Source organism: Homarus americanus, unplaced genomic scaffold (genome assembly GCF_018991925.1).
Source record: "Homarus americanus isolate GMGI-L3 unplaced genomic scaffold, GMGI_Hamer_2.0 scaffold48088, whole genome shotgun sequence".
Classification (NCBI taxonomy): Eukaryota; Metazoa; Arthropoda; class Malacostraca; order Decapoda; family Nephropidae; genus Homarus; species Homarus americanus.
In genome coordinates, this window is record NW_024719965.1 from 21,214 (window position 1) to 46,401 (window position 25,188).

The window sequence follows — 25,188 nt, forward strand, 5'->3', positions numbered from 1 at the left end:
CCTACAAACGCTGTTTGTCGCTGCATAGCCGACCCCACGAATTCCACAGTGTGTGCCTCGTGGTCTAGGTCAACCAGCGCCGCCCACGGAGCGGGGGTCAACTACTAAGCCACGCCACCCCCGCTATTTAAGACCTGACCTCGTGGTGATCGTCTCTTTCTACCTACACCAACCAGCCAGCAACACCTCCTCCGCCTGCCTGGCGGTCCTCGCTCCTGCCGGCGAGCATGGCGACCCACAAGCTGTCCTCCTCTGAGCACCCTCACCAACCAGCTCTCTCTACATCACGCTTGTGACCATGCTGCCTTCCCAGCACCAAGCTGCATTGTACATCCAATACAACATGTATACAGAGAGCACATTGTGAGTTTCCTTTCCCCATCCCATCCTGAGTGTGAACCAAACATCCAAAAACCCCACAAGTTTCTTTAACCTATCCTGATATGGAAGGTTTCTAAGTCCCGGAATCATTTTTGTCATTCTTCGCTGCACCGACTAGTGAATTGATATCCATTCTATAATAAGGGCACCAGAACTGAACCGCATAATCGAGGTGCGGCCTGACTAGCGCAAGATATAGTTGCAATAAGACCTCTGCACTCTTGTTACTTACACTTCTAGATATAAAACCCAATACTCTGTTTGCCTTATTTCGAACATTAACGCACTGTTTTCTAGGCCGTAGGTCCGGGCTTACAAGTACCCCTAGGTCTCTTTCACAAGTCGACTTCTCTAGGTTGATGTTGTTAAGGCTGTATACATTATCAGTATTTGTTCTTCCAATATTAAGTACGCTGCACTTGCTGGTGTTGAATTTCATTTGCCATTTTTCAGACCACCCCTGCAGTTTATTTAGATCCTCCTGAAATGCATTTGCATCCTGCCCTGAATTAATCTGCCGCCCTATTTTGGTGTCATCCTCAAACTTGCTATGTCACTGCTGATCCCAGTATCTAGATCGTTTATGTAGATTGTGAACAAGAGTGGGCCTAGTACTGACCCCTGGGGAACCCCACTGGTTACACGGCCCCAATCAGATTTAACACCATCTACGCTGACCCTCTGCGTTCTATCGGTGAGCCATGATTTAATCCAATTTAAAACTTTCCCCTCCATACCATGAGCCTTAACTCTTCTCAGAAGCCTCTGATGTGGTACTCTGTCAAATGCTTTGCTAAAGTCTAAGTAAATAACATCGTAATTTTCGTCATTATCTACTACCTCGAAGACTTTCCTAAAACACGTCAGCAGATTTGTTAGACAAGAAACAGAAATATTGCTTCTTCTCTCCCTATTCAGGTCAAGAATCATCTGTTATGGTAGACTAATTTGGACAATCTAATCGGTTCATCTCCCTGGGTTCCCCCTCAAACAGACTTGGTCGTTTGTACGGATGCATCCGAAATAGGATGGGGATACCATTCCTCAAAAGGGGAATTCCGTCAAGGGACAAACACATAAATGTAAAAGAATTAGCAGTAATCCTATTCTTTTTGTTGGCAAACCCAAGTTTAAAAAATATGACAATCCTGTTTGCCATGGACAACAGAACGGCAGTGTTTTGTCTCACTCATCAAGGCTCAACCAGATCTTGGCCCCTTCTAAAACCGTCTGTAAAAATTTTCAAAGTTTGTGAAACACAAACTCTTTACCTCAAAGCAACTCATATACCGGGAGTACAAAACAATTGGGCAGATGCGTTGTCCCGTCTCAGGCCAGTATCGACAGAAACAGAATGGTCCCTAAATATATCGGAGTTCAAGAGTCTAGTGAGGAAGTTTGGATCTCTTTGCCTCACAAAGCAATCACAAGATGCCACTTTATGCATCTCTGAAACGATCGAATCTTTCAGGAAATGCTCTACTCATAGACTGGAACCGTTGGAATTCAATCTATCTATTCACCAAGTGATAGCAGGTCATAGACCCCAAACGTCTATGCAATATGAGAAAACTTGGAAACTTTTTCAACAATTTATCAGGTTAACGACTCCAATCACATTGTCAGAAACAGTGGTGCTAGAATTTTTAGAATTTCTCTTCAGAGTTAAAGGCCTTCAAGGATCTACAATTGCATCTTATAAATCAGCATTGGTTGACCCTCTGGCGTGGGGTTTTAATATAACTTTGAACCCAAGGATTTATCAAATGCTCAGATCATCCTTTTTCATTCAGAGACCCCCTCCGCCTAAGAGAATCCCACCTTGGTCTCTAGAAAAGCAATTAAATTTCTTATGGGGCCTAATTACAATATAAATCTGAACAAGGACAGATTGCTCCAGAAGGCAGCCTTCCTTCTAGCCATAGTAACAGGTATGAGAATCAGTGAGTTGATTTCAATTTCCAATAATTCATCATTATTGGTATTTTCTGAGGAAGATGTCACCCTTTTTCCTGCGGAAACGCTAAGAAAACATGAAAGGAAAGATTTTCAAGCTCAACCTATCAGGATAAAACGACTAATGGATGAGACATGGGCTCCTCATATATTGTGCCCAGTTAGGAATCTTCAAGAATGGTTAACCAGATTCCCTAATCGAGGCCCCATGTATTCTCATCACAGGATGGTAAGAAATTGTCTCCTAGTCAAATGACAAAACATTTATCTCAGTGAATCAAACAGACCCTGGCAAGAAATTTTTGGCACATAACACCAGGAAATATGCAGGGTTAGTGGCCTTTCTGCAGCATATGAGCCTCAGTCAGATCAAAGAAGTGGGCTTTTGGAGATCTTCAAAACCTTTAAAAACAGCTATCTTCACCTATCTCTAAAAGATGCTTCACATGTGGTGGTGTTGGAGGTCCCCTCCCCCGCCTAGTCAATCTCCACAACCAGGACCTTCCTCATCAGAATAAAGTGAGTATCCTAATTGGGATATGTAAATTAACATTTTTACCTTCCGGTAAATGTTCCTAATACAGTATTGGAAAATGTTCTAAACAATTTATAACAACAATCTGGGCCTAAGCTAGCGGAGCCTTATACGCAACGTCACCTCCTGCTCAGGTATTCAAAGCTAGAAGTCGCATTCTGGATTGCACAAAAACCCGTTTTTTCTAAAAAAAAGTTTTTGTGATAAAGTTCAGAATGCGACGTCGACATCCCACCCACCTCCACCCCACAAGAGTTGACATTTGTTTACTGCTCGCTCTAGGGCAAGAGATGGTGGCAGTGAGTGTAATGGAGGGTCGGGTTGAGGGTTTTGAGAATTGCAATTAAATGCCAGGTAGCGACATGTCCTAATATTGCCTATTTAAGTAATTATTAGATGTTTTAAATGCCTGTACAGTATGTTGGCCTGGCGAGTTAATGATAGGCATTTACAGACCTAGGAATAAAGCTAGACGTTGCATTCTGGACTATATCACAAAAACTGTATTTTAGAAAAAATTGGCTCTTCTTTATGAATGTTGCTTCCAGTTCACCTCTAATTACTGATTCCACAGGTAACCACAACTACCCACATTCTAATGTTATTAGGCAGCTTGACTCTGAAATACCTCATTCTCTGGGAGTCTAAACTATGCATCTCGCAGATATTAATGAAAACACCACTGTACAAGTACAATATATTGTATATAAACAAAGTATACTACTCTATAATGTAATCTTGAGTGTGTGATGCAGGCAGGTCAAATGGGAATATGATGATACAGGATGACCTGCCTTTGTCCTGTCACTTTCCTCCCCCTCCTTGAAGAAGGATTGTACATTAGGGGGCAGGGAAAAAACACTTTTATTTGAGTTGCAGGCTGCACTTTTCAGGCATCGTTTGTATGGCTATAACAAACACCTGTGCAAAATTTCATGCCATTTCATGCATACTTACCCTGCCGCATCGCGAACGACTTTTTGTCAACTTTTAGTGTATACCAAAAATTAGGTGTCATTTAATGTTTTCCAGGATAATGATAAATTTTACATGGGTTACATCGATTTAATTCACATGTTATTTTACAGGTACACCGTATAGAAAATCATTACAAGTTCAAATTGAAATTCTTTTTTGTGCGGAACCTTGGCATCATTTTCCTAGACAATAATCTTTGCCTAATATATCCATCTCTCGATTCGTATCCCGTCACTTCAGTGCAAGCTTCAGTCATCACTTTTATGCCTCTCTCGACCGCCTGAGTGCTGTTTGGCCACTTGGGCACCACTAATGGTGTCTCAAGAATGTCATTAACCTGTAGATTTGACAGAGAAGCAATGTAAGGAGGCTCAGTCTTGAGTTCATTCCTCCAGTTAATCATGGAATGATAGTTTTTTGCTTGCCACTTTAGTTTCGGAGTCACCACCTTTCTCATGTTGACTACAGGAGGCACATCCTCATTCCCATCTCCATCTTTACCCTCCTCATCAGTATAGTTTAACAAATTCTCGTCAACAGCAGCATCAGAATCTTCCTCCTCCTCTTCAGATCTGCCAGTGCATTCTTCCTTTTGTTGATTCTCCTCTCTAATTTTTCTTATCATTGAGACAGCTTTTTCTCTAACAGTCATGTCCTCATCTGCACACATACCAAGAAGTAGTTGATCTGTGTGGGCGAAGTATGCATTTCTCTGGACAGCCTTCTTCACTATCGTCTCCTCCTCACTATTCAGGTGTTTCATATATAGCAGGGACTGGAATACGTTCCTTGAGCCGTGTGTTACGTAAGGGTGTATCTTGATGTAAAACCACATTGGAGCACTGAACTTTATTATTGTAATGACAATTCTTTTCAACTCATGGCTGGGTCTTGATGTTGCTACATACAGCCTGAGGATTCTACTCCATAAGGTGTTCCACCTTGACACACAGGGAGGACCTGGCTCAATAGCAGCCAAGTCATCCTCAACAACACCTGTGATAACTCCTTTACAAATCCTATACAGGTATTTCTGATCCCAGGACAGATCTTTCTCCACTTCATCATTAAACACAGGGAAATCAGGGAAACTGACTGGCTGGAAGGCAACAACTGGAAGCTCAGACAAAGACTCCTTGATCTGCTTTCCAATGGGACCACGCCAATGCTCAGGACCACTTGGTTTACCATCATAGTGATAAAAAACTGCGCGGAAAGGCAGCTCATTTCCGTGAAGCTGACATATGAAATAATGGAGCGGGTGACCAAGTAACATTTCAAGATGATGAATGACTCCATTTTCTGATCCTACATTTACATTGGTTCCATCACAACCAACACACACAATGGGCTGCTGGGTTAGATTTTTCTCCACCAGAAACTCGTGAATAGTTTTGGCAATCTGCTTTCCGTGTCCAGTCTTGGGAGTCACATGTGTGAGATATTCATTGCCAGGCTCAACCATGATGACATAATGAAATGAGAAAAGGCTGATAATCAATATAGACATAGCACCATACTCATCTGCAACAAGACAACTTAAATGAAATAAGAGATATGAAAAAAAAGTTGATAAACACTGAACAGAACATTGCACCGCCACAGCAGCTGTTTGGCTAGTACTGTAGGTAAATTTAAAAATTTCAGTAGAAAATGCGGCAGACTAAACCTCGACATATCAGCTTCAAATTTGGCATGGAGTCTTAGATATGTATAAGGAACAATGCCTGAAGAGTGCAGCTTTGAGCAAAATTTCACTGCCCCCTATTGTACATGCACTGTATACACTGTCCACTTTGCTATGTACTGTACAGTACTATTCTGTACCTGTGGTACTTTCACACTCAACTATCTGCAACATTTGTTGCTGGACAATATGACAAGGGACGAACGGTTTTGACAACCCTACTGAGACTAGTAGTCATGAAATTCATTTGAAAATCAACGGACCCCACCTTGCAGATAGTTTCTGTAGCGAGTACACTATGTGTCATAATGCAAGTTTGAGGAGACTGGCTGAGAGATCAATCATCCAATCAAAAGCATCCCATAGTCACGACAGTAATAACCAATCATAGCACATGAACACTCCGAGTCTACCCACCCACATGCCCAGCACGCATCCCAGCGTCATTAATAATGATGCAATCCTCGTAACTTCGACCCCATGCCTGAAATGTTGAGATTTTTCTGGAAATTTCTCAGAATACTAAAAAACAATCAACTATTAGAGAGTTCCAGGGATCAAAGATTCCAGCTAGTAGCGAGATTATGGTTCTTTTTTTATTTTGTCTTATTCTCAGAAGATTTCACATGCTTATTTTTGCTTCCCAAGTACAGAAATTTTAGAGGTTAATACAGAAAAGTTATTATCCCTTAAAATATCAGATGCACCAAGAACTATGTTTTTGCATTTTTTCTTGATTGTTACACCAACATTGGTGCACAGCAGTGTTTGTGTTAACACATTACTAGTTATCAGAGTAACTACATAAAACAACCTGATTCTTCAACTTTCCAGGTAGTGTGTTGCTCTCCTAATAACTTTTCCAACACCTAGAGGGAAATGTGGGGATAAAGAAATAGTTAAGACTTACTTTATGGCAATATATAGTGGGATGTCAGTTGAGAATTTCACCACTAATATTTATGGTCAAAGACCATACATGGCAGCTTTGAAAACAACACTTCTATATTTACCAGCTGCAGTGAACTATGTGTACACGCTGTAGAGAAATGGTTAATATCTACACTACGGAACAAAATGAATCCGACATTAAGAAGTTAGGTTTTATTAAACTCCACATGGTACATTTCATATTTTCTATATAAAGGGCATTTCTTTTACCCTACATAAAATGGAGTAGATAATGGTCAAAGGTAATGTCACGTCAAGAAAAAATCTCAAAGAACACTTTTTCGGTCAATAGTTACTCATCATCACTCTCTTCTTCCTCCTCCTCATCACTCCCTTCCTCCTCAGCTTTATCATCACCTTCCTCAGCATCATCATCTTCCTCAGCATCATCATCTTCATCTACTGCATCATCACCTTCCTCCTCTTCTACTTCACCAGCACCATCTTCCTCTTCCTCACTACCATCTCCCTCCTCCATCTTTTCCTCTTCATCTTTCTTTTCAGTTTCAACCTTTGCTGAAGTCTCAACCTGGAAGAAGGAAAAATATATATGTATCTTGTATTCACTAGGCAATACTGTATGTATGTACAGTACATGTATCCTTGATAATTGTGGGGGCTAGGTTCCAGAAAACTACCGAGATAGTGATAAACAAAACCGTCAACACCTACATATCAAAATATAACACATGGGTAAAATTAAGTTTCGTCGCATGACCCCAAAGATGCATCCCCAAACTGACCAAAATGTACCCCCCAAAAATGTGTAGGTACACTAAAAGATATAATACAGTGATATCCCCGTTAGCCGGAACAATTGGTGCAGAGCACTTCCGGGGATGAGAGATTTCCGGCTGCTGGAAAGTTTCAGTGTCTAAACTAGACCTCTTGCACAGAAGCACACTAGCCCACTTCCCCATAACGTTTCTGGGTGCTGGAGATGTTTTCCTTGAGTCTAAACTACTGGAATCAGTAAACACAGTTCTCATTAAATTAGAAATTTGATTTTTTTTTCAATAAAAGCCCCCCCCCCCCACCCCAAGACTTTTCTTCAAAAATTAACTGTAGATTTTTAGACTCCAGTTAATGGTATGACCCAACTCACTAACTGGAACAAGAGACTCCAACCACTCTCATTCAATTACTTCTACAGCTGTAACAGACAATACTGTTTCCTCAAAATAGTTGAACTGAACAGAATCCCCTTTATAACCCCAGCAATGGAAGCAAGTTTTGTCCCCAACACCAGCATTTTTACCAACATAAGAACAACGAGATCACTTGCAGGAGAGAGAGCAGTTAAATCTCTCCCAACCAGGACAAGCTGGTCAGGTGTAGTTGGTAAGGCTAGCTGGCAGGAGGAGGTACATTTGTCTTGCATGCCAATGACTCATTCACCTACGACGGCCAACCGGTAAAGTTGGTGGACAGAAGTCCCGTTAGGTGGATCAAAGGGGCATGCTGTATAACACTTGAAAATATGGATATCATAGTTCACATATTAGTAAAAAAATTATCCAATTAATATTTCCAACCCCTTCCTCTAGTGCAGAATTTCTGGATTATTTTCTTTAAAATCAGTCCTTCCATTCAAGTTTCCCGTAGACCTAATGAACCGAATGAGACTTACCCGACAGCCCAGTAGCACAGATCTAAACCAGACAAGTAACAGTAAATATCTGTCTAGCAAACTAGTATCTTCTTTAATTTTTAATTACATTTCTGCTTGGATATGGCATTCCTTTTTGTGCACTGTCCAGAAGCCTAAAGAACTTAGCAATATTGCAATATGATCACTTTTACCGAGTGTTGCCCGGTTTCTTGGACTATTTTTTCAACTTTAAGTCCTTAATCTGATATTGATAAAGTAATTACTATTATGATTAATTTCAGTGTCTAAGACTGAGAAGTTAGCAAGACTTAGAATGCAGCAAAAAAGACTAAGCTACCAGCCAAAAAAATGCAAAGAGATTGTAAACACTGAATAGCACAAACTTAAGTTGTGATGATGTACATAGTGGAAACTGAAGTTTGTGTACAGTACTGTATAGCTCACATATGAAGCAGTCATGATACCCTGGAGACTTACAGTCATGCAGACAAACTTATTTTTCAGACTGGATGCTGACCCAAGTCCGTTTTTTTTGTTTTTAACAATCATAACCGCCGTAAAAAATTATTTCTATTAAAAAAAAATACATCACAGCAGACTAAAGCAAATTATTTTTAGGATAAGTTTACTTTGTCCAGTATAGTACAGTCAAAGAATCTGGGTAAAGTGACAGCAGAGCTTCGGGGTGTGTCATGGATTTCAGAACAGCACAGGAAATATAACTTTTTTCTTCGACTACAATACATCTTTGCAACCCACTGTGCATGTAAAGGCTATTAGTTTTATTGGTTTTACAAACTCCAGTCTGCAGCAAAACTAAATTGAAAGCAATAGTAAAATGAAAAACCAGTTTGAGAAATCTAAAAAATTTGTGGTACTATTTTAAATAGCAGTACATTATTTTATACAGACATGGTAAGCTTCCTGAATACTTATCTCCTGCTGATCGAATCTGGTTACTGTACTGATCTTATTTCTGGTCTATTCCCTCTTCTGGTTGTCCACCATTGTTAACCAATATGCTGGAATCACTCCCTAGGAACATACTCTGAGCTTTCAAGGGGTATTACTGTACATGTTGGAATACACATATCCCTAATTACATTAATTCTTGTGGTGAAAAAAATTTCTCATTATAAAACATGTCACTACAAGTCACATGAAGTATAATGAATACCCCCCCCCCCATATAATGTTAAGAGCGTCTGATGTGACAATTACAAAATACTGTAAACACAGAAAACTTAGGTGCATCCATACAATTACAACAAATACTGTAATAGAAACACTAAATGGACACACAAACTAAAACACAAGTGAATATTCATAAAGTAAAAGTTCAATTACTGTACTTACTTTCATCTTCTTGCTTGGGGTTGGTTCAGTAGTGCCATCTGAACTTCTTTTTTCTGCTTCTTTCCTGTAATGACAACAATGGAATGATTCAATTGGTGAGGATTTAAACTACAGAATAACCAATATGTGTTACATCTGTTCCCTGATATCGTCTTATATAACTACGACATTATAAACTACTAAAAAATACACCAAGTTTAATCAGCAAAAAGAACACACATTCTCCTTTCAGTGGTTGTCATTCACGCTTACTGCAGTAATATATTCAGCAATGGCATTTCCTTTTCACAAGGCTGCAATATCCATCTAATTTAGCTATTCTTTAAAGCAGGCATGGGCAACCCGCATCCCAAACTATAACTTTCCACAACCCACAGTGATTGAGAAATTCCATTTAATGGGGCCCGCGGTTCAGGTATGTATGTATATATATATAATCTTGTGGCAGCCCTAGTTGAAGTTGAGTTGCCAATTCATTAATCTAATTTCTACATTATTAAAGAAAATATACAAACATTTAGAAACTTTTCATGATCTTAACTACCGGTAATGATGAATGCGTACAGTATTATCTCAGTTAGCCGGAATCCTTCTTAACCAGAAAATGCTTAATTAATGCATAGAAAATCTAAAATGGGTGTCTCTTTTTCTTCTCAGCACCACAAAACTCTCACTTTTAAGCTTGCCAACCATTTTAAAGTGAATTACAAACGAAAATTTCTGTGTACTGACATTGGGACTCGAAAATAAGTAATTTGAATTTTTTTTGGTACGACTGAGGCAGGTCGTAAGTGCCGGTGGTCATAAGTCAAGTAGGTCGTAAATCGGGAAGGAGCTGTGTGTGTGTGCGTGAATAAATAAATAAATAAATAAATAAATAAATAAATAAATAAATATATATATATATATATATATATATATATATATATATATATATATATATATATATATATATATATATATATATATATATATATATATATATATATATAGAATTTATAAATCACTACTGTAATGTGATGCAGGAAAATTTTTTATATCGTGCAAAATAAATGATGTTTAAATTAATATAATTCGCTGGCTTTCAAGGATTCCAGTAATACAAATTATATTCTAACTTTAGTCTGTGATATTACATAAGATAAGAACTTAAAGACTATAACCACCAAACCCTGGCTGGGAAGATGGGAGGGAAGGGGTGTGGGGGGAAGATATGTTTGACAGTTGGAGCCGAAGGTCTAGTGAAGTATTTGTTTGTTTATCTATGTCCTTTACAGTGAATTTTGTTTCTTTTTGCTTATAAAATGTCACTGAACTGACCTGGGATAATATAATTTACACTGCTGGCATTCTTATAAGACAGTGATTAATTTTAATATGAACATGCTATAGTTTGCACTAGACAAAAATTTTAGTAATCATTTAGTACATTATTTTGAGTACATGTACAGTACAGCTTTGCCCTTAGGACAGTGTGTGCATGTAAATGACTAAAAAATAAATGAAGAAAGTTACATATATCGAGCCAAAAATATTAGTTGAAAAAGTTTATGTATGGCGGGGGTGGAGCTTTGGCGGGATAGCGTTTGGTGCGCGTACGACCCATTTGGAAAACTTTTAGTTTGAAATTCGAAATTGTAGCCTAACCCCCGGGGTAATCCGCATAAGTTGCGAGTATTGTAATGAAGAAATTAGATTAATGAATTGGCAAGTCAACCATTGAAATGCACACCCTATTTACAACAACCTTCATTTCCTACCCTTTTCATGTCCATATATTCTGAACAGACCCTGAATCTGCCCACAACCTCTACCACTCATCTTTTTCTCTACATCATATTTACCTTAAAAACTGCTCTTAACACTCAGATGCCTCTACACCTTTAGCCATATCACGTGTACTATTTGAGACAGAAACATGGGGTTTATATCCATGAGAATCTCAAGTAAATTATCTAAAAATAGTGTAAGATAGGCAGGCAATCACGATAAAAATGTTTTCCCCTGAAAATCTGTTGGAGAAAAAATCTAGACAAATTTATTTTATACATGGCATTATACCAGCATTATTATGTTACGAAAATTAAATTTGTTTCTTAGCAATACTTACAGGTTTAGCACCAAATAATTTTAGAACAGTTACAAAAAGGCGAGTATTTCAATGCAGAATGACACCGAGGATATCAAAATCTCCTTAGAATTAAAAAAAAATTTCTCTGGCATGACAACACTGATGGTTGCAGTGGTGAATGCACACAGGCAGGGAAGCTGCCCTACATATAAAAGTGGCAGTGTGCGTATCTAGCTAACGATATATAACTAGCAAAAATTTTTATCACCACATGTTCATAAGCATTTCCATGCACGAGGTCCCCAAGGCGATAAATTCATCCATACTCATTTATGCGTGTGAAGATCGAGTGTGTTAAGCATTCACTTCTCCAGGAACCTTTCCGTACTCTACTTCTTTTCACATTCACCATTAACTTTTTCATTGTACACACACTTCCAAACTTGTCACTAACAAGAGCAATTTTTTCTATATCACCCACTAGAGTGGTGTCATTACAGTACATCAACTGTTCCCCTCTCATACTTGCATCCACCTCCATCACTCCAACTTTCATCTTTTACTACATGTACTTGATTCATTAAAATACTGAAAAAACATGGCAAGAATCACTTACTTAACATAATCATATTTACACTTGGAATTAAATTCCTTCTTCCTTACATACTTTAACATAGGCTTCACCCCCCCCCCGCAAGCATTCAAGGACTTCCCACATACAGTATCCCAAAACAGGTACTTCACAATGCCTTTACAAATACTTTTCCGACATTCTTTACTGCAGATTTGATCCACACTTCCTTTTTCTTTTCTTGACCCACTTTGCTCTTCCCCACATACATTTAACCCTTAGGCCCCGGGTGACGTTCCAGAACGCGCGCCTGTTCCCGCCACTGTTTAAATGCCCAGCATGGGTTATCAGGTTCCTGTGACTATTTGCCTCTCACACCACTCGCTCGGCCACAGGGAAGCTTCCTGAACATACTTACCTAGTTTTGTTTATTTCATTTTCATTGTTTGTCCATTTTATCATGTTGTATCAAAGTAATAATGCTTAAAGTAGTGTAGTTGTATTGTAGGGTAGTATTACTTTAAAACAATGCTATGATTATGTTATAGATGTATTTATTTGTGGAATTATTATTATTTTATGCGTTACTTGCTCTACCAAACACAAAGACAGACTGGCAACCGACTGGTGATTGTTGCCAAGCACTTTTTTATGATAAATTATGCAAATAAAAGTTTCTAAATGAATTTATAGGAAATAAGTATTAAGATCAGTAAATGCATACATTATTGGCCACCTCGGACACAAAGGCGAGCTAAAAATAGCTGTTAAGTGCGTAGAGACCACGAGCGTCGGCTGTCAAACCAACACAGTCCCCTATCTCCCTCCCTCTGTGCAGTCACGAAAGTTTCTAGAGGGTCAATATATAGTTGTTCTTGCTTAATTTTTATTGTTTTATCATTTTAAAAGGTTAAAAATTATTTTTGAAAAAATGATGATTTTTCTCGATTTACCCCTGGGTGGGGAGTACTGCCACCAGCACCCTAACCCAGGGCTTAAGGGTTAATGTCTATGCTATAATTCCTACAATAATAACTTTACCAAACAATTTCTTTAAAATTGTTAAGCTATGTAAAACATATAAACAAAATATACATACTGGCCAGATGATTTGTATGCATTGTCAACAAATGGCTTCAAACCACCAAATTCTATTTCAGCTGCCTTCTTTATGAGTGTACTGGCTTCATCTTCTGTTCCAAATGTTAGGAAGCAATTTCTGAAAATAAAATAGAAAAATTATGAAGTCATTAAAATACAGTAATTCTTAGATTAGTTTACAATGGGATACAGTACCATTAAATAAATGACATTAGTTGCAGCTGCACAATGAAATAAAACAACCATATTACAGCTAATGTGAGGTGTGCATGTTTTACTACATACAGCAGCTACCAAATGATTAACTTTTTATTTTATGACAATTCCATTTTAGGAGATCCTCCCTTTCCATGACCTGCCTCCACCTGTATATCATCTATTTCATTTAAGCAATTACTAGCATACAAATCTTGGTAGAACACAACAAGTCTTTTATAACTCACATCTCAGGAAAGTCACTCGTTAATGTGCATCATGGTAGCGCAACACCTTCTTTTACACCCATCAACAGGAGTATAAATATATCCAAAGAAATGCCAACACAAAAAATTATTAAAAGTATTCCGATAGGCAAATGACAAGAGCTACACTGAGCAGTGGTAAGCCGTGGAAAATTTCCCGCAACGTGCATCAGAGCCACACCATACCCAAGCCAAGAAGCACCCCGGTCATGCAGTATTATCACCCAGACAACATCTCTGTTTTACATACATCAACGCTGTCCCAGTGGTTGAATTGTGTTCCCATCGTCCAATTCTGATCACTGAAAGAATCAAGCCCAAGACATGGCTGCTGTGTAGGCAATTCCCCTTTTCTAAATACTGTACTGTTTATATATATATATATATATATATATATATATATATATATATATATATATATATATATATATATATATATATATATATATATATATATATATATATATATATATATAAAAACGAATACTTGTCAGCCATGATGAGGCTCCTTTAATAACTCGCTTAACACTCATTCATATGCAACTCGGCATATGAAGTTTCATGCCCTAAAAGGCTTTCATAAGCCTAAGTGCACATGAACAATATATAGGGAGACCTTTTATAATGATCAAGATAGGTTCCTGTGAAGTGTCCGTTAAGCTATTACCCCATTAAGGTCATTATAACATGATGCCTTTAGAGATATGTTCCTAACAATGTCAAATCTTGCCCTATAATTCCTGGCAGTCAAATCTTACCCTATAAATGCTAAAGGATCGCAGCTTCTTTGGGTAAAGTTAATGGTACTGTACAGTCAGTAAAAAAGTTATCTGAACCTTTTCAGTTTTACTCAATATGACAACTCAAAACACTCTAAGTTATGCTGTATTTTGATAAGACCTGCATTCCACAAGTTGCCAGTTACCCTTTAATTTTTTTCTAGTGTGTTTAATTGTATCAAATGTGCACAGGGTGTTTTACATGATAAGAATTAAGCTCATGGATGTGTGGCTCACCTTCCTATCTTTAACTCGCAGAGCGTCAACTGTGTAACAGTTACGCCGCAATGTTTCTGTACTCCCAGCGTCAACGGCATAATAGTTACGTCGATATATTTTCGAGATAAATGAATAAGTACTGTAAAATATATACTTAGGATGCAAAGAGAAACCAAATAAAAAATAAATATTTATAAAATCATAAAAAAAATACATATTGGTGAAAATTATTATGAAAATGAGTAAATAATACGAAAAAGGATAAATATATTGATGTTCCAAAACCGAGATAGAAGATAAATAAAGAAAAAACAGCGACAAACAGTGAAAACTTACGGTAATTAGCATAATTCCACTCACTCGTTGAAAAGCGTCAACACCCCTAAGACACTACGGGTTTTACGCGTAAACTTTCAACGCCACGACACGTTCACCCATGGGTGTAACTACACTTTCCTTGGTCCGGTGCGTTGCTAAATTATGTTTTTCCTTCATTATATGATTGCATAAGTCCATTTCAACCAAAATCCAAAAGTAAAAAAAAAAAGCAGAACATAATTATATTAATTAAACCGACGCCGTACAGGTTAAGGTAACTTCAGTGGTCTGCATGTGTCCTTCCTGCCTGACACCTTTACTCGGTTCTCTCTAAATTTGAAATGGAGCCAAATAAAAGGTAGCTCAGGATTGGTTGAGTCATGCCAGGTGAATACATGTGTGCGTCTATAATATACATGTAGTTTCCCATCTCAGATCGTTTTTAACAGTATCTAAGTTATCAATGCACTTCATATATATATATATTTTTTTTACTTCCCTGGCTTTGCATATCATTCTGGATAAACACACAAATTGTTAATATTATTTGCAATTGCAAAATATAAAGAATAGATTTTAAGTAGCGAAGAGCTCTAGTTTAACCCAACTTACCTCATGTCAATCAGCCTCATTGATAAAATCTGCTCTAGGCTACAGTTGCAAAGCTCTGGTTAATATAGTATGGTGCTTCAAGAGAGTACCTCAGAAAATTTTAGTCTAGGTTATTCTGTGTGAGGTCAACTGATGCATAGTTTAATCAACATTTAATTTTAATGGTAGATGAATCCAAGTGACTGACCCATGTCAGCCTGATGCTTGCCTGCCTCAACCCTCCATATCACTTCCATTATATATTGACTTACCTGAGCCACCCCATATCAATAATAAAATGAGACTATAAAGACGCATTTCTATGCCTGGGTGTTCGTAAGTCTGATATTCATAATGCAAGGACTTCATATAAATAAAACAGGGTTTGACAATTACCTTCCAAAATGTATTGCAGATGCAGCTTTTCCAATTTTCAAAATCTCTGTTGCAGCAGTTCCATCAATAGGGCTGGAGAAGTTCATATACACAGCACATGGATTCTTTTCAGCCTGCAGTACCGTATAAATATATTAAAAGAAATACCAATACAAGAAATTATAAAATGTATCCCAAACATCCAGTAATCCCGTAATTAACTGCAAATTCAATGAAAAAAAGAAGGCCCTAAGCTTTGCTCCTTACAAAGTTATTAGTAACCTTTTTTATTTGAACATTTTTCATGATAACCCCATGCTTATATAACCCTATAGTTACACTGTATTGACATTATGAGCATTTAAGAGTACCTTGTGAAAGGCCAAGGAGTGTCCCAGTGCCTCAAACAGAAAGACAGGTCATTAAATGTACTGTATATAGAATAAGGTTCACAAAGATAGCCAAGTTTCAATGTGCATATTTACAGCACAGTATATTGAATTCCTGAGGTAGAACAATTATATTTTAGATTAATGTTATGTCTATAAATGACTAACATGATGACTATATCCCCTTGAGAAATTATTCACTCACGGGAAAAGAGAAATGAACATCACACCAAGAAAAATTTGGACAAGGCATTCTAGAAATGTGGAACACCTTATTTGTTTTGTTAACTACAGTATAACACAAGGTGATTTTTTATAGGCCATGGTGCACCAGTACTGCCATTGTATCAGAATGAGAGTTGGTATATGATTCTGGTCAGTAACCCTCTTTAATAATAATAATAACAAATAAATAAAGGCTACATAGTAATAGGCTATAACCGTTCCAAACAAACATCGACATACAGTACATTAAACCCAATGTAATTACAGCATTCAAAATTTACATTCATAAAAGCACAAGGTCCAAGGTTGTGCTACTAAATAATGAAGGCCAGCTGAAAAATTCTAAGAGAAGGGATGCCTAAGTTCAGTGACAATCTTTCACACGTGTCAAATTTATGGAAGAAAGGAGAATCGAGAATTAAATGAAAACTAAAAGAAATTTGAAAAATATAAGTACTGTATAGGCATATGCACCATGATAAGTACTGTACCTAAAGATAGAAATCTGCAAATGCACAAAGATGAAAAAAGAGTGAGGACAAAAGCAGATTTAAATAGTAGGAAAGATAAGCAAAAAAATTAGGAAGAGCATAAAGCTGTGATTTTGTAGTTGACCAAAATTCACTTCAATCAAAGCCAGACACAAAAAGATCAAAGCTCCAATTAATTAGCGAAGTTGTGTTGTATTACATGCTGATATTCTGACAAAGTACAGTATACTACCCACAAGCCTGTAAAATATTTAATTCAATTATCAATAAAAAATACTTACAACTGAGCCACCTCTTCCTCTTCCGCCTCTACCTCTTCCTCCCCGACCTCCTCTGAAGTTGCCAGGACCTCCTCTGAAGGAACCCCTACCTCCCCTAAAGCCACCACCTCGACCTCTAAATCCATTCATTGCACCTCGGAAACCTCCTCTTCCTCCTCCTCTCTGTCCGCGTGTTGCACCACCTGAGTGCTCTGTAACTACTGTTTGTATTTTTTCTGGGGAGGAATTTCCTGCTGGAGTGTCAGTCTTGGGTGTCTTGAGTTTCTTTGCTTGTGGTTCTGTTTCACTCTTCTCCACTTTGGGGGTCTGTGGTTGAGGTGTCTTAACTTTCTCTGCTTTTGGCGTTTTAACTTCTACTTTTGGGGTGTCTAGATTCTTAGCCTTACCCTTTTTTATTTTTGGAGTCTGAGGAGTTTGTGTTTGAGACACCTCTACCTTTGGAGTCTGTGCCTTTGCTGCTTTCTTTTTCAATTCTGGAGTTTCTGCTGCCAATTTCTTTGCTTTCTTAGGAGTTGCAACAGCTTGCCCGGGGGACTGAAAGGAAAATACAATGACAAATACTAGGGAACACTGAACATTAAAACTCTTTAATGGATACCTTAATTTCTTTGAAATGGAATAATGCAAGTTGAAGTCAAACAATTTCTTGACAGTGAACTACAATATAATGCTGATTGTGTGCCTGAAACATTTTCAAAATATATATATATATTTTTTGGGGTTAAGTACAGTGCAGGAAATGGTGAAGTTAATACCCCCCCCCTCCATATGCGAACTCCATATTTCTTAATTCACTTATTCGTGTAAAATTTCCAGAACTGTATATTTTTTTCAAAATTTGCAATCAAAATTCAGCTATCTGTGAGGCTTTTGGGATTTTTTGACCGACTGTTGGCAGATGCGCATCTCCCGCACACACTCCATGAATACAGTTGTTGGTTATCTCGTGTGCCATGCCGCACCGCCCTCTCACTCCACCCAGCACATAGGCGTGAGAAGGAAGGGTGCTATAGCATCTCAATAGTTTAGGTTTATGGTGCTATACATTGCACCAGAGACTATCTAGGGCACCAGAATTAATATTCAGCACCTATTGGTAAAACTTGGTGTCCATGGTAAGTGTAACATAGTGGACTTGTCCAACAATCTGAATGCAATTGAAGTCATTCATTTGCGTGCCTGTCACCCAGTGGTGCGCAAAAAATTGCCATGATAAACAATAAAATTGATACATATTTCCACACTCAAACCATCCTCTGGGCAACGCCACACAGTTCAAGGCAGCTTACTCTGAAACGTGTGTATACCGTGATGTTACAACGGGGAAGAGCAAGGCTGTGCTAGCAATGCAGTTAGTTACAGCTCATTGCTTTCAAACATACATCCATCTCTACACTTACACACCCTTGTTCTTCATTTTTAATTTTATAGTTTTATATCATATTTTCCTTATTTGAAGCCACATTACTGTTGTAAGCTTTACCCATTTGGTCTGCACAAGCAATGACCATTATACAAAATCAAGAAAAAATAAAATATATACAGTATATATATATATATATATATATATATATATATATATATATATATATATATATATATATATATATATATACAGAATAAAAATTATTTTCATTTACCTAACATGAACAAACAATACCTCTCACTAGTCGGAAATCGAACCCTGAACCTCCGTTTGTAAACAGGGATCGCTAACACCGAGCCACAAGAACACCGGCTCCTACTACCACCTGAGATCCCTAGTCCGAGAATTGCTGTTCGACACCACAACCGCATCCAGCCCATACGTGCACGAACTGATCGCTATAAGAACAGCCCAGTCCCAACCATTGTAAAAATTATCAATAACTTGTAATAACTCAGTGTATTCACTCCCAGTAAACACTACTCCTTGCACTGTCACTATGTTGAAATGAACTGTAGTTTGAGCTTTTCCCCATCTAGTTATTATATGTCTTACTTGTGTCACTCATGTTACTTGTATATTATTTGTAATTCGTAACCCATTCCCCAAATATGTAACTGTATATTTTCAGCCTTCTGGCTGCCAAGCTCTTTCAATAAACCGTTAATTATTATTATTATTTTACACACATATATACGTATATATATTATATAATATATATATTATATAATATATATATTATATATATATATATATTAATATATTATATACCGGTATATATATATTATATATATATATATATTATTTATATACTGTATATTATATATACAGTCAACCCTCGCTTTACGTGGTCCCACTTTACGGGTTTCCACGTCTACGCGGTACCCTGCCGAAACCGGAATGCCCACTTTCCTCGGTGTGTGTACCCTTTTACGCGGAGAGCGGTGCGAGCAGGGTGCGCACAAGGTCGCCCAGTCATCAAAACATTACCGAGTTCTTCACCCGCCACAGCCGGCCCAAGTCAGTGATAGTGATAATGATAGTGAGGATATGGACTTATATGGACTTTGAGGGGTTTGACAAAGAGGCCCTGCAAGCCTCTGTGGTGGATAGTGATACAATTGATACAGGTGAGGGCCAATAATCTGCCCTCTGCCTCGGAACCAACCCCCCATCCCCGTGTGCCCAGCCATCTTTTCTACTAATGTAAGTGTTAAAAAACCTAATATTATTGATATTTCTCTTAATTATTAATTGTGTGTGCATACCATCATAAAATTAAGAAGTTATTTTTACTACAACATAGGTATTGTGTCTGAAAAAGTGGAGTTTGGGGGTCGGCCCAGTCTCTACTTCACTTAATCCCAAATGTTATGTTGTTCACTTTACGCGGGCCGCCGTGGGTTGAATTAACCGCGTAAAGTGAGGGTTCACTGTATATAATATATATATATATTATATATATATTATACATATATATATATATATATATATATATAAGAACATAAGGAGTCTGCAATAGGCCGGTTGGCCTGTGCATGGCAGCTCCTGTCGAGTGTTACTACCACTCTCTATCATCCATGAATCTATCCAGCCTCCTTTCGAAACTTTCCAGCATTCCAGCACTTACTACAAAGTTGCTAAGCTTGTTCCACTCATCCACCACCTTATTTGTAACCCAGTCCCTTCCTATCTCCCTCCTAAACCTAAACTTATCCAACTTAAATCCGTTGTTCCGAGTCCTACCCTGCTCGGATATTATAAGAACTTTATCTATATCACCTTTATTGATTCCTTTCACCCACTTAAATACTTCTGTCAAATCTCCCCGCACTCTTCGTCTTTCTAGGGAATGCAAGTTTAGTTTCTTTAACCTATCCTGATATGGAAGGTTTCTAAGTCCCGGAATCATTATCGTCATTCTTCGCTGCACCGACTCTAGTGAATTGATATCCATTCTATAATAAGGGCACCAGAACTGAACCGCATAATCGAGGTGCGGGCTGACTAGCGCAAGATATAGTTGCAATAAGACCTCTGCACTCTTATTACTTACACTTCTAGATATAAAACCCAATACTCCGTTTGCTTATTTCGAACATTTATGCACTGTTTTTCAGGCCATAGGTCCGGGCTTAAAGTACCCCTAGGTCTCTTTCACAAGTAGACTTCTCTAGGTTGATGTTGTTAAGGCTGTATACATTGACAGTATTTGTTCTTCCAATATTAAGTACGCTGCACTTGCTGGTGTTGAATTTCATTTGCCATTTTTCAGACCACCCCTGAAGTTTATTTAGATCCTCCTGTAATGCATTTGCATCCTGCCCTGAATATATATATATATATATATATATATATATATATATATATATATATATATATATATATATATATATATATATATATATATATATATATATAACTACAGTGATTTATATATATATATATATATATATATATATATATATATATATATATATATATATATATATATATATATATATATATATATATATATATATATTACACACACACAGGTATCTGACCATTCAAGTTTGAACCCGAGTTCAAGTATTTACCGGGACGAGCGAATGTGGTCGCAGACGCTTTGTCCAGAAACATAGCACCAGTGATGCCTCTATCATCGTTCTGCCACTCGCAATTAAGAGATGAATAACGCCTCAATCCATTGTGGTCAACAGTCAGTTTCGCTCTCGAGTCGGGAGAGGAGGCTAATCTTCCAAAGTTATCTCTTCCATTCAATCCATTTAAACTACGACGAGATATAGTCCTTCGCTCCAAGCAGACAACTGAGGGTGTTGTTACACAAATTGTCGTACCTGATACACTTCGTGAAACGATACTAACGTTGTATCACAATGCTCCCCAAGCAGGTCACCCCGGACGTGACAAATGTCTGGCGGAAGTGAGAAAGAAGTATTTTTGGAATACTATGAAGAAAACACTATCCTCTAACTACTGTCCAATTAGTCTAACACCAATTGTAGGCAAATTACTGGAAGCAATCTTTTCAAACTCTATTCGAAATTACCTGGAGAAGCACAAGTTGATCAATGAATCCCAACATGGCTTCACAAGTGGGCGTTCATGTCTAACTAATCTATTAAAATTCATTTCATCTGTTTTCGAATCAGTGGACGACGGGCACAATTACGATGTAGTATATCTCGACTTTAGCAAAGCCTTTGACAGAGTCCCCTACGAAAGACTAATAAGAAAGGTGGAGGCTCGTGGCATTAAAGGAGATATTCTAAAATGGATTATGGCGAGGTTACAGGACAGGGAACAGCGAGTGAGCTTTAACGGCACTAAATCCGATTGGAGCAACGTCACTAGTGGAGTTCCCCAAGAACATAAGAACATAAGAATGGAGGAAACTGCAGCAGGCCTATTGGCCCATACTGGGCAGTCCCGTTTACACCCAACCCCTATTGCTCATATAAGCATCCAACCTATGTTTGAAGCTATTCAGCGTATTCGAGTTAATGATGATATTTGGTAACTTGTTCCATTCATCCACCACTCTGTTTCCAAACCAGTGTTTACCTATTTCCCGCCTAAATCTAAATTTGTCTAATTTAAAACCATTGTTACGAGTTCGCTCCTGGTTGGATAGTTTGAGTACCTTTGTAATTTCCCCTTTGTTTAGCCCTGCCTTCCACTTGTACACCTCTATCAAGTCGCCCCTCGCTCTACGTCTCTCGAGGGAGTGCAAATTAAGATGCTTTAACCTGTCTCTATACTCAAGGTTCCTAATGCCCGGGATTAGTCTTGTCATTCTCCTCTGAATTCTTTCCAAGGATTCTATATCCAAGCCTAGTACTTGGGCCATTATTATTTATTATATACATAAACGACATAGATATCGGCGAATACAGCAACTTGAGTAAATTTGCTGATGACACTAAAATAGGGCGTGTAATTAAATCTGACGAGGACTCAGCAAAACTACAGGAAGATCTAAAAAAAAATTTGAATTGTCTGAAAAAATGGCAGATGAAATTCAATGTGGACAAATGTAAAGTACTCAGTATAGGAGATGTAAACAGGGAAACCAGATACCAGATGAACAACGATGATATTGAGAAATCCGACTGCGAGAAGGATTTAGGAGTACTGATAAGCAGGAATCTTAAGCCAAGTAAACAATGTGTATTTGCTCAAAACAAACTAATAAAGTACAGTACTTGGGTTCACACAAACGAGTGTTAGTTACAAGACTAGCGAGGTCATCCTAAATCTATATGTTCGCTTGTGAGACCTCACTTGGATTACGCAGTTCAATTCTGGCCACCGTATTACAGAATGGATATAGAATCCTTGGAAAGAATTCAGAGGAGAATGAGAAGACTAATCCAGGGCATTAGGAACCTTGAGTACAGAGACAGGTTAAAGCATCTTAAGTTGCACTCCCTCGAGAGACGTAGAGTGAGGGGCGATATGATAGGTGTATAAATGGAAGTCAGGGCTAAACAAACGGGACATTAAAAAGGTACTCAAACTATCCAACCAGGAGCGAATTCGTAACAATGGTTTGAAATAAGACAAATTTAGATTTAGGCGTGAAATAGGTAAACACTGGTTTGGAAACAGAGTAGTGGATGAATGGAACAAGTTACCAAATATCATCATTAACTCGTTTCCATTTTCGTGTTAAGCATCATGCAAATAGTATCTCCATATATTTTAGTTTAACTCCATAAGTTATTTCTGGTGCTAACCGTCTCCTGCATCTTTACCATAAAAAGTTCTCATATATTTTTTTCCAGGTGGCTACTAACAACGGTGTTGAAAACTATTCAAATATTTGTCCAAAATTGGCATTTTATTTGCACAAGCTTTGTTAGATATTACAGAATCAATTGAATGTTAGCCACTACATACATCCACCCATAGCAATATAATTAGCATCAATTTGTTCAAAGGGAGATTTGAGAAACACCAAGTGGCGGGCAAAAGGATCTACTTAAGATCAATAGTACAAGTCGTTGTATGGAAATAGTACAGAAAAGGAGTCTAGCAAATGTATGCCATGATTCTGAATCATTTATTAAGAGGGAGACACTTTAATGAAACACAATCACATTTTCTAAATGAAAATAAAAGTCGGCGTCTGAGCACTGGCCACAGACAACAAATGTCTACCACGATCACCGCTTAAAGCGGTATAATCAACACAGTAACCCATTCGATATTACTTTTCTTATAACTTTTAACACAATTATATTATGCTACTCACTTGCTATATTATACAAGGCTTACCTTCATACTACTATTATGTGATGACGACTCGGGTGACGGGAGTAAAAGTGCAGGTCAAAGACAAGTGCATCTACTCGCCACACGTGGAGTCTGCGCAGAGAGCGATGGAGGAAGATGGCGGCTTGTTCCTCGACTGCAAAACGAGAATCTGAATGACGTCACGAACACACGCGCTATAAGCACTAACAATAATAATAAAAATTATTATAGAACTAAGTTTTTCTTACCCAATTTAGGCATGTAAATACTTACGTACATTTCTATACCATTATATAAATATGTAAATGCGCGTGTGTATATGGACATCTATATACTGTATATATTTATACAGTATATTATATAGGAAGGTATGCTTTAAGGTGTGTCTTTATAGTTTACTAATTTATTTATATATCTCAATTACTTTGTTTAAAACATAATTAGATAAAGCCTAATTTAAAAATAATACTCAGAATCAACTATAAATTATTGTCAATGATTTTTAAGGAGTTACTGGAAGCCCTTACTCCAGCTGCTGGTAAGGAAAAAGTCACGATTAGGGACGCCTGGTAGAGGGTGCGAGGACAAGTTTTTTGAAGTGCGTCATGTATTTTGCCGGAAGTGTAAGGGGTTTTAAATTATTTTTCAAGATGAATGTATAGATAAAGATATAGATTCATTTTCAAAAGGTACTTATATACATAATTTTGGTGTAATATTGTAGAATATAAAGTAAGGTGTAGAGATTTCCCGACCCCCCAAAAATATTATTTCTTTTTCTTTTCTTTTATCCTCTTCACCACTGATCGGCTCGTTAGCCGCTTTGACGATCGGTCATGTCTGTTACGCATTGTTGGCTAGAAATGGGCATGCACCTGCTCCTGAATGTACCTGAACCTGCTCCAGTGTTGGTCAAGTCTGATGTTGAAAGAGCTCACACTCTGTGTCGTCACAACACTTTCTGGTAGATTGTTCCAAGAATTATTTTGATTTTAGGTTAACTTTTTAGAATTAATTTTCTCCGGTACCATAAGACCTTGGCTGTTACGTTGCTAATGTCGTATTCATAATCATTCATTCATTCCATTAGTATCCGAAGTATGGATGTGCATCGCACCCTTATTCATTTGTGGTTCAACAAATTGTTTATGCTGGAGCAAAAACTAGTTCAG

General features: G+C 37.7%; 1 protein-coding gene and 1 non-coding gene across 2 annotated transcripts; both read right to left on the reverse strand.

Moving 5' to 3' along the window:
- Nucleotides 1-6,626: 6,626 nt before the first annotated feature.
- LOC121860336 (U3 small nucleolar RNA-associated protein 25-like) lies at nucleotides 6,627-24,170 on the reverse strand. The gene is made up of 6 exons (XM_042357409.1): nucleotides 24,038-24,170; nucleotides 17,329-17,862; nucleotides 15,964-16,076; nucleotides 13,198-13,317; nucleotides 9,457-9,520; nucleotides 6,627-7,017 (listed from the first exon to the last, which is right to left on the reverse strand). The coding sequence occupies exons 1-6, from the start codon at nucleotides 24,041-24,043 to the stop codon at nucleotides 6,781-6,783; spliced, it is 1,074 nt and encodes a 357-aa protein (XP_042213343.1). The 5' UTR covers nucleotides 24,044-24,170; the 3' UTR covers nucleotides 6,627-6,780.
- LOC121860356 lies at nucleotides 7,721-7,951 on the reverse strand. The gene has a single exon (XR_006087864.1). It is a non-coding gene; the product is annotated as a small nucleolar RNA SNORA53 (small nucleolar RNA).
- Nucleotides 24,171-25,188: the final 1,018 nt, after the last annotated feature.